General features: G+C 63.0%; 1 protein-coding gene across 2 annotated transcripts in view; it reads right to left on the bottom strand.

Moving 5' to 3' along the window:
- Positions 1 to 16,040, bottom strand: part of LGR6 (leucine rich repeat containing G protein-coupled receptor 6) — a 104,797-nt gene that overhangs the window by 29,467 nt on the left and 59,290 nt on the right. For both annotated transcript variants that reach the window (XM_077902475.1, XM_077902476.1), the window contains 2 exons: positions 8,452 to 8,667; positions 4,019 to 4,090 (listed from right to left, as the gene is read on the bottom strand). In XM_077902475.1, the coding sequence (XP_077758601.1) occupies positions 4,019 to 4,090; positions 8,452 to 8,667 (288 nt within the window). The remainder of the gene's footprint in view (positions 1 to 4,018; positions 4,091 to 8,451; positions 8,668 to 16,040) is intronic.

Genomic DNA, 16,040 nt, shown 5'->3' with positions numbered 1-16,040 from the left:
TCTCAGGACCAAGTCGGAGCAAAATCTGCGGGTGTGGGTGGGTCCAGCGACCTGGGACGCAGGAACCCGCTGCAGCCACGGCTGCCGTGGGAGCACTGACATCCTGCAGGAGCAGACCCCGGGACACCTGGCACCGGAGGGGGTCTACACGCAGCGCACGGCCCCATATTATTAGAGCAGAATTCCGTACGTGTCTGCTTTGGCCTCCTCTCCTCCCAGACCTCAGGGCCACGCTGGTCCCGATTCGTGCAGGGAGCTGGAGCTGGGAGGTCGCTGTTGCTGCCGGGAGCCCAGGCCCCGCTCCACAGGGGAAAGCTCCAGCCAGCTCCGGGGCCCCAACAGGGCCTGACGTGCTTAGTGAGGTCATATGGGGCCCAGATATCATGGCCCGGGCAGGAGGGCGGCGAGGCGCAGTTGTCCCCAGATCCATCCTAGGCCCTAGGCTCCGAGTTCTTCCTAGGACACAGACACCAAACCCCCAGTTCCAGGGAGCAGGGCGGGCCCTGTGGGTTATAATTGCACTTGCTCGGCGGGGTTAATCTGCTTATTTATTTAGCACCGACTTTATGGGCAGATGCAGCTGGGGGCTCAGGGGCCACGACCCGACAGCGGCTGACTAGCATCCCGCGGCTGCTAAGGCCTCGAGGGCCTGGTGTCAGGTCCCTGGGACCCCCCGGGAGAGTCTTCCCAGAATCGTTCCCGGTCGTGTTTCTCTTATTTCCCAACCTGGGAAGTCCTGTAGCTAATCTGACCCCACAGGAGCTGGGGCTAACCGGAGCGAGGTATCAGCAGACGGGAGGTTTGGATTCTGGTGGTTTACCGTCGCTTACAAACTACAGAAATTTGGGCAGCTCGTCCCGAATCTCTGGACCTGGTCTGGTCTGGAAAGTGGAGGAAACGGTATTCCAGGGGCTTGGGGCTGGCTCGTACGGATCCTGAAGCTCCCAGTGGTGGAGGGACTTCCTCATTGTGGGGCTGAAGAAGCTGCGGATGCAGGTCAGACACCTGCCCGCCCCCGGCTCGGGCTTCTCGGCAAGGCCTGGGATGATGGTGAAGGCATCAGGGAATGAGCGAGCTCCCCGAGCCTCTCCCTGCGACCTCCCCGCGGCGCAGCGACGCTTGTCCTCCCGCTGCTCGGCTCAGCAGCACCCAGGCCCTGCCTGCCCCAATCACCGGGGTTTGCTTGGCCTTTCAGAGTAAAGGAGAACCAGGTGCCCTGTGTTGCCTCCCGTGTGCTCATGGAGGGGAGCCTGCTTGCCCGCTGCGCTGCCGGCAGAGGTGCCACCCGGGAGGGTCCCAAGCGGCCCGGCCTCCAGAGCAGAGGGCGAGTGAGGAGGTGCTGCCACGCTGTGTACGTCCGGGTACCGCGGGCTGGGGGGCTGCGGGCTGGGGTCCCGCGGGCGGGGGGCCTCCCCTGCTGCGCGGTCCGGTGGGTGAGCGCAGGCCCGTACCTGGCCGTCCTCCCCGGGGAAGGGCCGTGCACTCTGCCTCCCAGAGAAGCCTGCAAGCGGAGCCAAACCTCAGCCTGGGCCGGGGTGGGGGGGCTTGATCTTCCCCTGCTGTGGAGATGAGAGGCCCAAGCGCAGAGATTTACGGCCCGAGGGAGAGACACCCTTCCAGGGAAGCCGCTCACATGAAAAGCTCCAAAGTAATAACCGAGGCTGCAAAGTGTGCCAATTATGCAACAATTAAAAGGTCTGACAATCTTTCTTTCTCCTTTTATTCTCCCGGCCACTCCTCCCCTTCCCACATCTGGCTGCCCCTGCAGGCTCCCCTGGCAAATGCTGGGGGAGAGGATAAAGAACACACTTTTCCCCTTTTTAATTGGAGATCAAAAGTGGGAAGGAGAGCTTGTCCCTCAGGGTGGGGAGGGAAGGGGTGAGGCTCTTGGAGGAGGGGAGGGGACGGAGGAGACAAGAGCGGGTGCGGGGCGGGCTCTGACCCCGGATCTGGCCCCGTAGGAGCCTCGCATGTAGCCCACATGTCAACCCTGTGAAGCGCGGGGGATCAGTGGGATCAGTGGCCTTTGTCGCAGGCCAGGAAGCCAAGGCTCACGAAGGAGCTGCGTGGACAGAGCTCCCGCAGCGGGCGGACCAGCTGTGCCGCCCGGGGCCTCCGCAGGGCGAGGGCAGCATGTGTCTGCGGTGCCAGGCTGGAGCCCCCGCCCCCCCCCCACCGCCTCGCCTTTCCCACCGGCACTGTGGGCGCGGGCCGGCCTCGTGCGGGGAGCCAAGCCCTGCAGTGAAAGGTTCGGCGGACCCCGCGGTGGGGTGCTCTGGGAGGCGGCCAGCTCCCGCCCAGCCGAACGCCCAGCGCGGCGATCCAGCGGCTCGATGAGATGAGAAAGAATTCGCGGTGTGCCCCAAGAGGGAGGGAATAGCCGCTAGGTGGCTTTTTAGGGGTGCCAGCATACGGCCGGCCCACGTGCCCCCTCCCCGCCCCACCCTCCGGGGGCGCCTCCCGCCTGCCCATGCCCAGGGCTCCAGGCACCCCCAGACTCCTGCGGCTCCTGAGGGCGGGGGGCGGGGGCAGCTCCCAGCCCTTCCCCACTGGACTCCAAACACCCAGCACAGAGCCGGCCCCCAGTTCACATTCTGCTCAGATACCTGGGGACAGCGGGGCACCAAGCTAGGAACGTCCTGTCCGATTGTCGGGTGGCACGTCCTACCTCTGCTCTGCCCCAACCGAGGGGTAACCGGGTGACTGCGCCCCTTCCCTGCACCTCAGGATGCTCGCATGTTGGTGGAACAGGCTGGAGAGTCCGGCTCTCACTGCCCAGCCGTCCATGACGATGGGAGAAGACGGGGCCGGCTCCCAGCTCTCCCGACTCCAGGCTGGGGCACCTCCTCCCACGCCCGCCCCCTGGGCACTCGGTCAGAGCTGGGCCCAGCCTCACCCACGACAGCTGCCCGGCTCCGGGTCCCGACCACAGGAGAGGAACGGAGCGTGGTCTCCGCCTCGCCCGCCCCTTCCCTCCGAAACCATGAGCGCAGCCAGCCCAGGCCTCCTGGGCTATGTTTGCCAAACGGTTTTCCCCAAACCACTGCCTCCTGGCTCGTAGCTTGTCTCCCAGCTCTTTCTCCCCGGCTGCCCCGGGTCCCGGAAAAGCCCTCACGTTGGGAGCTCAGGCGTCAGGTGCGGAGGGAGGAGGCGGCGGAGGGGAGGCAGGAGGTGCCGCGGCTGCGCCCCTGACGCCGGGAGCCCTGCCCCAACCTCAGTGACTCATCCTGGGTGACCTGGGCCGGGTCTCCCGGCGCTGGGGGCTGCCCCAGGTGGTCCTGGCAGCCGGCTCCCTCGTGGGGACGGCGGGACCCCAGCTGGCAAGGCCACATGCTCAGAGAGCCCAGCCGGTTGTTTGCTCAAATGGGGCCCACTCAGCCCACTCTGCGGGGGCTGGCGGCCCTCCAGAGGAAATGATGGGAGGGTTTGGGTGCATTCTGACCTTAACTGAATTCCAGGATGATGATGTGTGAATAATATGGCTTTTCGAGAGTCAACAACTTGGGTGCTTTTTATAGTCGGGCCGGAGCACCGAACGGGCCGCCTCCCCATTAACCACTTAGCTTGTTGGACCAACTGGCCCACCGTGCCGGCCCGGCTCCGTGGCATCACCCTCCCTGTGTCAGCAGCCACCCTTAAACGGATGTCAAAGCGGCCACCAAGTCGGCTCCAGCCGCACCCCAAGCCTTCCATTCCCCAGGCTCAATAGCATTCTTCTGGCTCTCCCACCTAAAATGTTCATTATTTCGGTGGTCTCGGCGGGCGGGGGTCCTAGGTTCCCCCTCTCTGGGCCACCCTCGACTCCCGGAGGGCACACTGCCCCCACCTGAAGGAGGAAGGAATGCCCCCAGAGTGACATCCTAGAGGGCGCCAGGGAGGGCCCCGTGGGTGAGCAGGCCCCGAGCCGGAGCCCAGCACCCCAGCCCCGCCCGCCTCTCCCTGCGCCAGCCACCCCTCCTGCCTCCAGGCATCCAGGCTTTCCTCCCCAGGACGGCCCCCCCACCAACCCAGCACTCACAGCGTCTCCAGATTGTGCAGCCCCTCGAAGCTGTGGGTCCCCAGATGCTGGATGCGGTTGTTATGAAGATGCCTGTGTGGGAAGCAGAGGCACGTCAGAATGGGTGCCCGCAGCATCGGGCCCGGGCCGCGGGGTGGGGGTGGGCTGGCGAGCAGACAGCGGCTTGAGGAGGAAGGTGGGGGCAGAAGCACGGACGGAGTGACCCCGGGGGTGGAGGATCCAGCCCTGGTCCAGCCCTCCGTCTCCGGGGACGAAGCGACCGGCCAGGGTGGACCTCCGCAGTGACGATCTCCAAGGCCGCAGCGGCCACGGGCTCCGTGGTTTTGCCTTCCTGTTGAAGGGAAACGCGAGAGGCGTGCCCAAGGCCGAGGCCGGGGTCTCGGAGAGAGGCCTGATGTCGGGGGGCTCCGGTCTGAGGCTTCCTCTCCGGTCCTGCTCCCCAGGACCCAGCCGCCTGACTCAGTGGCCAGACACGCGGTGGGAGCCAGCAGCAAACCGCCACAGACAACATATAATTAAAGGCTGAGCTTTCCGTCATAGCCGGAGAGGCTGTGGACGGGCTCGGAGATGGGGGCCAGGGGCCGGGGGCCGGGGAGTCGGGGCCGGCTGTGCAGAGGCGCTGGTGCAGCCCGGCCGGCAGGTGGGCCACCTGGACCGGTGTTCAGGCAGGGGGTCGGGGCGTGAAGGGGGGGACGGGGAGACTGGAAGAGATTTCCAAGGTAAACAGCTGGCCAAAACCAAGTGACAATGTCCTTCTCCCAATTCCTAGCGAAATGGGCAAGAACAGCCCAAACGAGACCCCTGCCTGCAGCCCAAGCGTTACACGTAGCAGCAAAGCACGGACAGACGTGAGTACGTGGCGCACGCTGGGGCCCGAGGAAGAGCTCCGGCCCCCCGAGTGGCCCCACTTTCCTGGGACCCCACCTGGCAAGAAAAGGAAATCCTGAGCATTTCCCCCCAAACCCAAGTCTAGAGGGAAGCAGCCCCGTGGACAAGGTTTGCTTCCCCTCCCCGTGTCTGGCTTCCAGAGGAAACAGGTGAACCGGAGAGTAAAGTCAAGGCTCCGAGCTCCTCCGGACTCCAGGAAATGCCTGGAAGCCCCAGGGACCCCCTGGGGGACGGAGGGAGCTCACACTCCGAGTCTGCAGGGAGCAGAGCCCGGCTGCTCTGGGCACCCCCAGGAGCAGGCTCCCCCCAGGAGTGCAGCCCCATCCCCTACCCCCTCCAGGGCCCGGAAAGCAGATGCAACCTCATTTGCCCCCAGTGCTAGCCCGCCAACCACGGGAGGGTGGGGGGCCACGGTGGCACAGCCGGACCTAGCAGACAGCCGTGCACGCATCAGCCCGAGCAAGGGGCCTCGTGGCAGTGATGGGTGCACCGGGGGGAAGGGAGGGTGCAAAGGCCGGTGAGGTTCCGCGCCAAGAAAACAGACCAACCACGGGAGGAAGGACAGAAGGGCGCGTACACGGCGGCCTCTCCTGCTACAAGGCGAGCTCGGAAAAAAACCAGTATTTCCAAGATGAAATTTTAAGAACGAAAGAGAAAATGGCATCGCAGGCAACAAGAGCATGCCGAGGACCAAAGCCACATCATCCAAGGACTAGTCAGGAAGCCTGAGCCAAGGAACAAGGGTCCACGGAATGGAACCGGCGCCGGAGAAGCAGCTTCAGATCATCTCGTGGACGTGGCTAAACCAGACGAGGGGTCCGAGCGGGAGCACAGAGGTGGAGCAGGCACTGAGGCAGTGCCCGGGCCCCACGAGCCGCCGAGGAGCCCGGCACCAGCTGCGGCCGAGCAGAACCCAAGGCGGACGCGGGGTCTCCAGAGCAGAGGGCTCTCCCACCTGCGGCCCGCAGGCTCCCGCCGTCCACACCACGGTGCGTCCTGCTTGAGCCACTGAAGTCCCGGAGTCAGGAAGCCTCCTCGGGCACAGAAGGCAAATCCCGTGCAAGGGGAAGAAACGATGCAACACCCAAGATGTTCACGTGCCAGAGACGGGAAGGCCCCGTCCGACACGCGTGGGCAGGGATGGGGCTCTGCGCCCCCGGCCGCTGGGGACAGGCCCGTCCCACAGGACACGCGGTACCCCGCCCGCAGGGACGAACCGGCCCCTCCGCCAGGGCTCTGGATTTGCCCGCTGCCTCCTCACCTGCACCTGCCCGCCTCCTGTTGAAGCCTCATTTCCACGTTCCAGCCCTTTCCACCTCCCCTGGCAGCTCTGGTCTGCACCACCCAGGCCTCCTGAATATCCAGCTCTGGGGGTCCCCCCCCCCGAACTGCTCGTCCACCCGGCATCCTGGGCACCTCTAGCAGCCCAGCCTGGAGCGGGGGTTGAATGGTCGGGATGAAGAGAGAAGCTGGCACAAGGGATGCCCCTGCTCCTCGATGCCATCCCAGAGAAGCCCTCGCCCAGCGCCCTCGTCTACCTACTCCTGTGCGTCGCGGGTTCCTCCCTCCTGCCACAGCCTGTCAGCCTCCTGGACCACGTCCCGCAGTCCCTGGCCTGCGTCCCCAGCCCCCTCTCCCTTCTCAGGTCCCGGTGGGCGGGGGCAGGGCCAAGGGGTGAGGTTTCTGGCCTTGCCCCCCACAAAGGGACCAGCTCCCTTCAGCGGGGCTCCTGCACCACTAGGTTTCTTTTCCTTAGTCCCTCGCCCCTCCGTTTGCCGGGCGAGGCCTCCCCCTCAGACCCACAGCGCGCCTAGCATCCCATTCCCCGGTTCCCACCCAGATGCAGGACTCGTTCTTGATTCTCCTTCCTTCTGCTCTTCCACCCCCTGAAAATCTCTAGGTCAGACTTATCCTTCCTTCAGAACACCCCGGAAGTCACGTCTTTCCTCCCATTCTTCCTACCACCGCCTTAGACCAGACGTCGGCTGAGGGCCGAGAGCCTCCCACCTGTCCCTCTGTTCCCACCCATCTTCCCGTTAGCCTCCCTGAAATACCCCTGCTCCTCTCTACCCAAAAGCCATGGAGCTCCCCTTCCCTGCTGACGGACAGAAGCCAAACTCCCGGCCCTGACGCTGTGACCCTCCAACCCACCTTCCCAGCCTGTTCTCCCACGTTCTGCAAGAGGATCCCGCGCTCCCACCAGACTGGCCTGTTCGCTGCCACCAAACAGCCGGACTTGCCCCTCGGTGTCCGCGTCCTCGTGACACTGCTTGGAGCAACCGTCATTGTCTTCACCTGTCTGGTTCTTCATCGTCTGCCCAGGCCCAGGCCCCACCTTCCCCATGAAGCCTTCCTACAGCCCCTGACTTGCTCCAGCCACCACTGCACGGATCCGTCACCATCACCAGCTATCCTGGCATAGGTTACATCCCATCATCAGCTGCCATTTCCCATATTTATTCTGCGGTTTCAACTAGACTGTCAGCCCCTGGAGGGCAACAGCTGCTCTCATGCTTCCTCGACTCTTCAGCGTCCCACAAAGGGGTTCTAGAAACACCTGCTGCTGCTCAGCTGTCCGGGACCCCTCCTGTGGCCCTCATTTTCCCACTCTTGTCTCCCGTGGACACCTGACCCCATTCCCTCAGGCTGTCACCAAAATGAGAGTTGGTCACCTTGCTCCGTTCACCCTCTATAAACACCCCCGTTGACTCCCAGAAGGAGAGATGGAACGGCCACCCCAATAGAAGGACGTGATCCCTAAGGATGCTCACCTTGGCTGTCCAGTCTCCCAGGGCAAAGAATTAGACAAATTGGTGGCTGAGTTTCCAGCTCTCAGAAGGACCTACGCATCATCCAGAAAAATCAGACCAGATTTCCAAGAGCCGGGCAGGCAAGGTCGCCGTTTAGCAGTCACGGACACATATGTTCCCGTAGCAATTAGTGTGTACCCCAAAGCAATTACACGTGACCTCCAAGCCCTTAGTAATTACCCTGCAAACTTACCAATCGTTCAGAGCAATTAGCTGGGAGCTAATTTGCATTCTAAGGTTCTCACTGGGGAGGCAGAGGTAAGGCCGGTCCCCAATTCCTGCCAGGGATACTATCTCCCAGGTAATTACCCTGCTGGGCCTCTGCCGTCTAATTACAAGTGATGGCCTCCCCCGCTCCTCCAAGCCCGGGAAAAGAGACGACTGTATCCTATCCCGGTGCCAAAGCGTAAGACTGCGTCACCTGGGATAGTGACTATAATTGCATAGTGAGAAACGAGTAGCTTAATTCCCATTTTCTGATTAGAGTGTTTTGGCTTCTCGAAGCCCTTCTGCAGCTCTATTGTCATTTGGCCTCATGATAACCCCCATGGGGCCAACAGGGGATGATCATCCTCATTTTAAAAAGGAGAACCTGAGGCCAGAAGGTTCGGTGCCATGTAGAGAAGAGCAAAGCTATCCAGGCTTCCAACCCAACTTTGGGGTAAACATGCAGCCCCAGCAGGACCCGGCCGGGGATGGGGGTGAGGGTGGGTGTAGGGGCGGAGCAGCACTCACAGCACCACAAGGCTGGTGAGGTTCTGGAAGGCGTAGTCAGGGATGTGGCTGATGCGGTTGAGGGCCAGGGTCATGGCTTGCAGGGCAGGGAGGTTGTTGAGGGCCCTGACAGGGATCTCGGTGATTGCATTGTCGTCCAGCCACAGGTGGCGGAGGGAAGACAGCCCCTCAAAGCTCCTCTCCGGGACCAGGGAGATGAGGTTGGCATCTAGGCGCCTGGTGGAGAGAGGATGGAGAGGATCAATCCAGGGCAAGATGCAGACTGAGGTGTGGGCCTGAGCTGAGCTGGGCCAGCCTGGACCCCAGCAGGGCCTTTGGGGTGCCCTAGGACTAAAGCTGCGACTTGGCCACCACTTATCCTATACCACACCTCCCCAAGTTCCCATGATTCGCCTCCATTCCAACCCATAATTCTTGATCCTTTATGCCATGTGTTCCTCTGGATGGCACCAACTCTTCCTCCCAGACCCAGTGTTGAACCCGTGGCCCAGTCCCAGGCTTCTAAATCGATGCCATAGCTCCCCGGCTTTGGGTCGACTCTTCCACTACCACTTCCACTAGCTCCACACTACTCTTCCCAACCCTGTCCGGTTCAAGGCCATATAGTAGGGATGCTCCCACCACTCGTAGAAGGAAATCTCCTCCCTCTGGACCTATCCAAAGAAAATGCCTCCCCCAAACATCCAAACCACTCCCTGTCACCCAACCCTAGCCCCGCTTGCTCCTGGTCTTTTCAAGGACCGAGTAGTTTGATGAAGCTCCTGCCAAAGTCCTGGGCCTTCTTGCTCAGTTGATCACCCCCATATGCTATGGTTGGAGTCCTTGATGTGCTACTTTTCAGAACAGGTCAACAGATGGTGGTGATCCCATCTGCGAGACACCCAGAGATTCCTGGGTGACGGGAGAACTTGTGATGCCCATTCTAGAAGATTTAGAAGTTTAGCCCGGCAAAATAAGGAGACTGCCCATCTTAGCTTTTTACAGGTGTGTCCCAGCTATGATGTCCTTTATCAATACGTTATTTATTGTCTTCTGAGTCCTGGTCTGGGACTTGAGCTGAAATGGGATCACCCGAGGTAGCTGGTCCCACAGGGAGCAGACAAGCTGGCCTGTGATTATGGACCTACTCCTGAATTTTTCTACTATCTTCAGGGAGATTTTGCCCCTGAGGCATGGGTGTCCCCCACGTCTATGGCACCCAAGTCATTGACACCCAGCTTTGTCCACAAAGGCCCTAAGACTCCATAACCCTGAACCTAAGGGACATCTGATGTGACTGGAGGTGTGGGGTGGGCAGAAGAAGGTCCAGCAGTGCTGTCTCTTCCCTAAGCTATTTCACCAGGGCCCTTCTTGCCACACGTCTTAAGGACCACCAGGAGAAACTCCCTGGCTCACCACTGAGGGGGGGTGAACTGGTCAACGCTGGAACCTTAGCTGGGAGAGCAAACTGATCTGGATCATCCTTTAGGAATTAGCAATTAGGGAAGACCTCCCACCCACTTCAAACCTGACCCGAAAGGACCAAAAACCCTTTGGTGAGTGCTGTCTACTGGCACGGCCTGTCTCTCCAGATACGTCCACCAATGATGGTCACCACACTCTCGATGGTCTGACTGGCTGGAACTTGGTGAGAATGCAGACTCCTGAGCTCCTCCCCAGGATGGTGTAGTTCAGAAGGTCCAGAAAGGGCCTAGGAATCTGTTTTTTTCTTAAGTAGGCTCCACTCCCAGCATGGAGCCCAACATGGAGCTTGGACTCGCCACCCTGAGATGCAGACCTGAGCCAAGATCAAGAGTTGGACGCTAAACCAACGAGCCACCCAAGCGCCCCTGCGACTCTGTTCGAAAGAACACCCCAGATGTTTCCGTACGCAGACAGGTTTGGGAAGTACTGGGTAAACATCAGCTATGAAGAAGACAAAGTCCCTGCCCACAAAGTCATGGGCAGAGCTGGCGGGGGAAGCACGGGGCGTGGGCATCCAGGAGGCCCTCCAAGAGAAGACCTGGTGGCTGAGGAGGACCTGGCCGGGGAGGACATGGGGAAACGGATTCCAAGCAGAGGGAAGGCCTGTGGGACGCCCAGGGTGCAGCCCTGTGGGGGGCTGGAAGCGCTGGGGGGAGGGGAAGCAGGGGAGGAAAGTGTAAGGTGGAGCCAGCAGGCAGGTGGAGCCAGAGCCCCAGGGCCTGAGAGCAAAGCTGTTCCCGGGACAGGACGGGAGCCGCTGAAGGGCGCTGAGGAAGAAGCAGCTGGATTTCTTCAGACCCTGCTGGTAAAGAGGACCAGGCGGGAGGCAGGAAGGTCGGCGGAGAGCTGCTTCACACGCCTCTCTGCAGACGGGGCAGCCCTAGGCAGAGAGGCTTGAGGCGTGCGTCTGGCCACTCTGGTGTCCCGTCCCCGGGAACGACCCGCTCCGAGCAGTGACTCCTGTTGCTCCTGCCCTGGGATGGACCGGGTGGCTTGGCAGGCTCCCTGGCACAAGAAAGTCATCCAGCAGTTCCGGGAGTCTCCTAGCATCCCATAAGAATGCCGCTGCCCCACCTCCTTCCTCCCAGCCGGGGCAGCGTCTGGGCCTCAGAGACCGCAGACAGACAACTGAGCCCCACGTCTGACTTCGAGCCACGGGCAACGTGCCCTTGAGACGGCCCGAGGCAAAGCCGGTGTGCAGACAAGCGGGGGGTGCACAGTGGGGTGTCATAGCCAAGGCCTCGGGGCAGGAGAACACGAGGCAGCGTGGGCGGGAGAGGTGGGCCCGGATCTCAGACATCCCCAGGTAGTCGACGGGATAAGGCCCAGCAAGGCCCTGGGGACAAGGACCAGGACAGGCGTACCCAGAGGCGGTTCAGGAGGCCCGAGGCCCCGGGGGAGGCGCGCCCTATCCATGCGGCCCTGTGGCGACACCCGACACCACAGTGGCCGGTGCCAGGTGCAGCGCCAGGGCCCGAGCGTGATCCGGCCCCGCAGCGACCCCCGGGGTAGCTCAGCACCGCGTGAGGCTGGCACCGGGGACATGAGGGGCGCAACCACCTGCTGCCCGTGTGACCGAGCCGGGGATCCAGGTCCCGCTGTGTGGTCCGAGGGGAGGTCCAGGGAGTGGTGCTGTCCCCCGCGGCTCCGGGGGCTCCAGGGCTGCCCCTCCCGCCTGCGTCCGGGTGAGGACACACGTGCACCCGCACCCACGCAGCGTCACCTTCACGCGGAACCTCTGGCCCCGTTAGACGGTCTCCGCGTCCCCTGCGACTCCGGAAGCCGGGGAGCCTGGGACTAGGCTGGCTCAGTGATAGCTCCCGGGGCGGGGACAGGACGAGCCTCCAGCCCCCTTTCTGCTCTGCTGGCAGGAATGCTCTGGAAGGCGGGCGACCCCCGGGGCCCAGTGGGGGAGCCCGCCTGGGGCTGCAGCCTGGTCCTGCTTCCTGGGGACAGGGACGCGCCCGAGGGGAGATGGAGCCAGCCGGCAGAGCAAGAAGGCGGGGGAGCAACGGGGCCGTCGGCCGCCCCGGATTCTGGGGCCAAGCAGGAAGCCCAGGCGTGTCACCCAGGCCCAGGCCTGCGCGGGCGGCGGGCCCCGCACAGCATGGCCGGACCGAGCAAGTAAAACCACGCTGCCATCTAAATTTTGGACACATAGCAAGTAATCTTTAGTATCAACACGCCCCGAGCCATGTCGCGATGGCGCCCGGTTACATCTGAATTTCGGGTACTCGAGGAAGAACTTGCTGGAAGGAGCAGGTCCCGGGCGATACTCGGTCCCGGGGGGCGGGGAGGAAGCCTGGCCTCAGCCAGACACACCCAGCCACCGTGGCCCTCTCTTAACCTGGGGTGGGTTTCCCCAGCTCCGTCCTGAGACCGCCGACCCCCCCCGGGGGTGATTTTGGGGTCAGATGCCGACAAACACCACCCCCGGGCCTGTGACCCAGCATTACCTTCCCTTCTAACAAGGAGCTGTCCACGGGGGCCCTGGGGGCCCAAGGGAGGCTCTGGGCATCTGGCAATTATGGGTCCTTCTGGTAGGTTCAGCTGTGAGGACAAAACCCCCCTTCGAAGTGGGCTCCCCAGGGACCCCAGAGAGGTGTGGGGAGGCAGCAGCGGGGAGAGGGGCACTGTGGCTTCTGTCTCCCCCGTCCCCCGTCCCTCAGGCACCTCCGGACACGGGGGAGCCCCGAGAGGGCTCCGCTGAGCGGGGAGGGTGCTCTGGGAAGGAGCCAGCTGACTCCCCTGACCGGGGCTCCGGCTGCCCGGGGCCCTCCTGAGGCAGGTGGGCCGGGCTCCCATGCTGTCGGGGGCGGAGGAGCTGGAGCAGCCCAGATTCACCGCTTGGGACCAATGGACTTCAGAGCAGGTCCCCGTCCGCGGGTGGGGGAGCCCGTCCAGACGGACTCTGGTTTGGCAGGAAGAAAAGGGCAACTATACCAACTGAGCTCTGGAACAAAGTCCGCCCCCCGACAGCCCTTCCCGGTCCCACGTGGCCGGGCTCCTGGGACGATCCCTTACCTGCGGTAACAGGGCAGGGCCGCAGGGGCCTCCGGGCCAGCTGGGGCTTGCTCAGCTCGGCTCCGGCTCCGGGAAACAGCTCAGCCTCTGCGGCCAACTGCTCCCACCTCCCCCGGCCCAGGCCTGCGCTCTGGCCGCGGGGGGACAGGGCTGGGAAAGGCCAAGTGGGGCAGAGGCGCCTTCCTGCCAAGTCCAAGTCCCGAGGGGCACGTGGTCTGAAAGTCACCTGGCCAGAACATTCCAGACAACGGGTGACATGGGGACCCGGCCCTCCGGGCTAAAGCGAGATAAACCCCCAAGAGGGAGCATGTGGCAGCAGGAGGGCCTGGGGTTAGACGACGAGAGGCCGTGTACCGCCCGACCCAGACGGACAGTGGTGCGACTCGGAAGCGCACGATGTGGGCCCCACGGAGCCCGGGAGCCTCGCTCGTTTTATGCAAGGAAACCGAGGCCCGAGAGACGAAGGGAAAGCCCCGAGGAGTGGCAGGCCTGGGACTCCCACCCGGGCTCCTCTCCACTTCCCTCCACCAGCCCGGCTTCCCTGAAAGGATCAGGTGGCAGAGGGGCAGACACTCCGAGCTGTGGGATCAGGTGGCAGAGGGGCAGACACTCCGAGCTATGTTTGAAAACCCGAGTCCCTTGCAGCCTGCAGAGCCCGCGACTGCCTGATGGGTCCTTTCTGGAATTTCTTCACCGCATGCATCTCATTTCCTACCAGATCTTGGTCAAGTACTAGAGGACAGATCCAGGGGTCCTAGTGGGCCACCAGCTGACCTACGGACGTCGCCGGGTGTCTACTTAGAGGGGATCATTCATGTGAGGCACTAAGCTCAGTGCCCGCGCCCTAGTCCCGGTCCCTGGACACAGGGTGACTTTGACTCCAAAGGTCAGTGTGTCCCAAGGCAGGACCAGGAGAGCGGCAGGGGGAAGAGGCAGGGGCCGGGCTGTCCTGGCACACTCGGGCCACGTGTGACCTGGGTCCCCTCTCAGTTCCAAGCCACGTGCTGTGGGAAGGCAGGGAGACCACAGGACCGGATCCTCAGGAGGAAGAGGGGCTGGAGGCCGGGGGCAGGGGGGCGGGGGGGGGGGGAGACACACACACACACACACACACACACACACACACACACACACACACGGCTGGACTTGCGGGGCCCCGGGGGCTGGGACTGGCCTACTCCTGCCCCTCCTCTACCACAGGCTGTTTGCGGGGCGCCTCCAGGCCATGGCCCCCGCCCCCAGAGGTGCCCCCGGCCAACCTCAGGCTCCGGGTGTCCCCTTCCCTCGTCAGCCCGTCAGGACAGGAAGGTCAGAGAGGGGGCGCCCAGGCCAGCTCCCTGCCCGGGGCCTGCTGAGGTCGGGGTGCTCTCTGGCCCAAGCCCCACTGCAGCCTGGCTCCCCCCTTCCCTCCTCGCAGCTGCTGTCCCCCCGGGGCCCCGGGCACGACGGGCAGCCCCACACACCACGGGAATGTGAAGCCCCTTCTCCAAAGTGAGTCCGAATTCCTAGGTGGCGGGAGCAGAGCCCCGTCCTCCATCCGGTCCCGGCAGACCTGATCTCGATTCCCAGTTGTGAGCCGGGGGGGGGGGGGTAGGAAGGGCTGGGAGGCCCCCCTGGAGGCCCAAGGCTGTCGGTGGGGCGTCCCTCGAAGGCCCCTGGAGCCGGCAGAGGCTCAGGGCAGCCTTCAGCAGGACGAAGGAGACAGTGGGGGTGGGGGGACGGGGGGGCATCGCAGGCCCCGCTGCGGGGACAGGCTGGGCAGAAGGACGGGGCTACGGAAGATGGATCAAGAACAAAAGGCAGCCGCTGTGCAAATGGTTATTCTGGGGGGAACCACTGCACGGGGAGCGGGCGTTGCCCGGGGCGCGGCGAGGCTTCGCGGGGGCAGGCCGGCATCTGCAGGAGATGCCCAGGGCCGCCCACCAGCCTCCGCGAGCCGGGGCTCTGACGGGGCGGGGGCTCCCCAGGCCTGGCCCTGCCTGCGGAGGGTGGCGGGCGGACCCCCGGCTCGGGCCCCTCCTCCGCCTTCGCCCTGGCGCCCCGGCTCCGGTGTGGGGACCCCAGCCTCTCAGTGGAGGCCCTGGGTGGTTCCCCGCGGGGCTCCACAGCCTCCACCGCCCCCAGATGTCGCCCCACCGCCTGTCAGGTCACCTGAAATGCCCCTTGGTACGTTAGTCTCAACCACTGAGTGTCATTCCTTTGGTCTTGAATCCAATGGGATTGGATTTAGTTCAATCAAAAAGGATTAAAAACTTCAATCCAGTGGATTGGATTAAATCCACTGCGCGTTCACTGAAGCGTCCAGCTGGGCCAGCGTCGCGCTCAGGGCCAGGGTGCACGCAGCTAACCGAGCCCCCTGCGCACGCTCTCAGGCTCTTCTCCGTTATTTCACAAAACAATATAAAGACTCCAGCTGACAGTTACCGAGAGCTGTGCTCGCAGGTTGGCAGGTGTGCTCCGCGTTGGACACGTATTTTTATCTTTAACCTCCACCCCAGTCCGATGGAGTAGGAATCTTCCTATCCCCATCTTACATGCGGAGAAGGAAGCACAGGGGCGCCTGGGGGGCTCAGCGGGTGAGCGTCTGCCTCGGGCCCAGGTCGTGACCCTGGGGTCCTGGGATTGAGTCCCGCGTCAGGCTCCCTGCATGGGCCTGCTTCTCCCTCTGCCTGTGTCTCTGCTTCTCTCTCTGTGTCTCTCATGAATAAATAAATAAATAATTTTTATAAAAGCAGAAAGGGGCAGATAATTCCGGGTCACAGGTTCTGAATTCAGCATTTGAGGAAGACCACAGAGGCTCCTGTGTTGAGATGGGGTGGGGGCACTGGGTGAAGGTGGAGGGAGTTGGGAGGCTGTCTCAAGCACAGAATTCAAAGAGGTCTCCTTATGAAAAAAGAAGGTTCTAGAGAGACAGGGCCCAGGAGAACAGAAAGGCCACAGACAGGGGAGGTATGTGTGAGACACCACGGCAAAGCACACTTAGTCTTCCAAGGCTGCCAGGCCAGGAACCCTGATGCTCAGGGTCCAGGCTCAGTTGCATCGTTCTAGAAGTCTCGCCCACACTGCTCATGGGCTGGGACACGTCAGGCTGCCCCAACACC

The sequence above is a fragment of the Canis aureus genome, chromosome 6 (assembly GCF_053574225.1).
Source record: "Canis aureus isolate CA01 chromosome 6, VMU_Caureus_v.1.0, whole genome shotgun sequence".
NCBI lineage: Eukaryota > Metazoa > Chordata > Mammalia > Carnivora > Canidae > Canis > Canis aureus.
The sequence above is the reverse complement of the archived record's forward strand: the minus strand, read 5'-3'. Positions and strand labels throughout refer to the sequence as shown.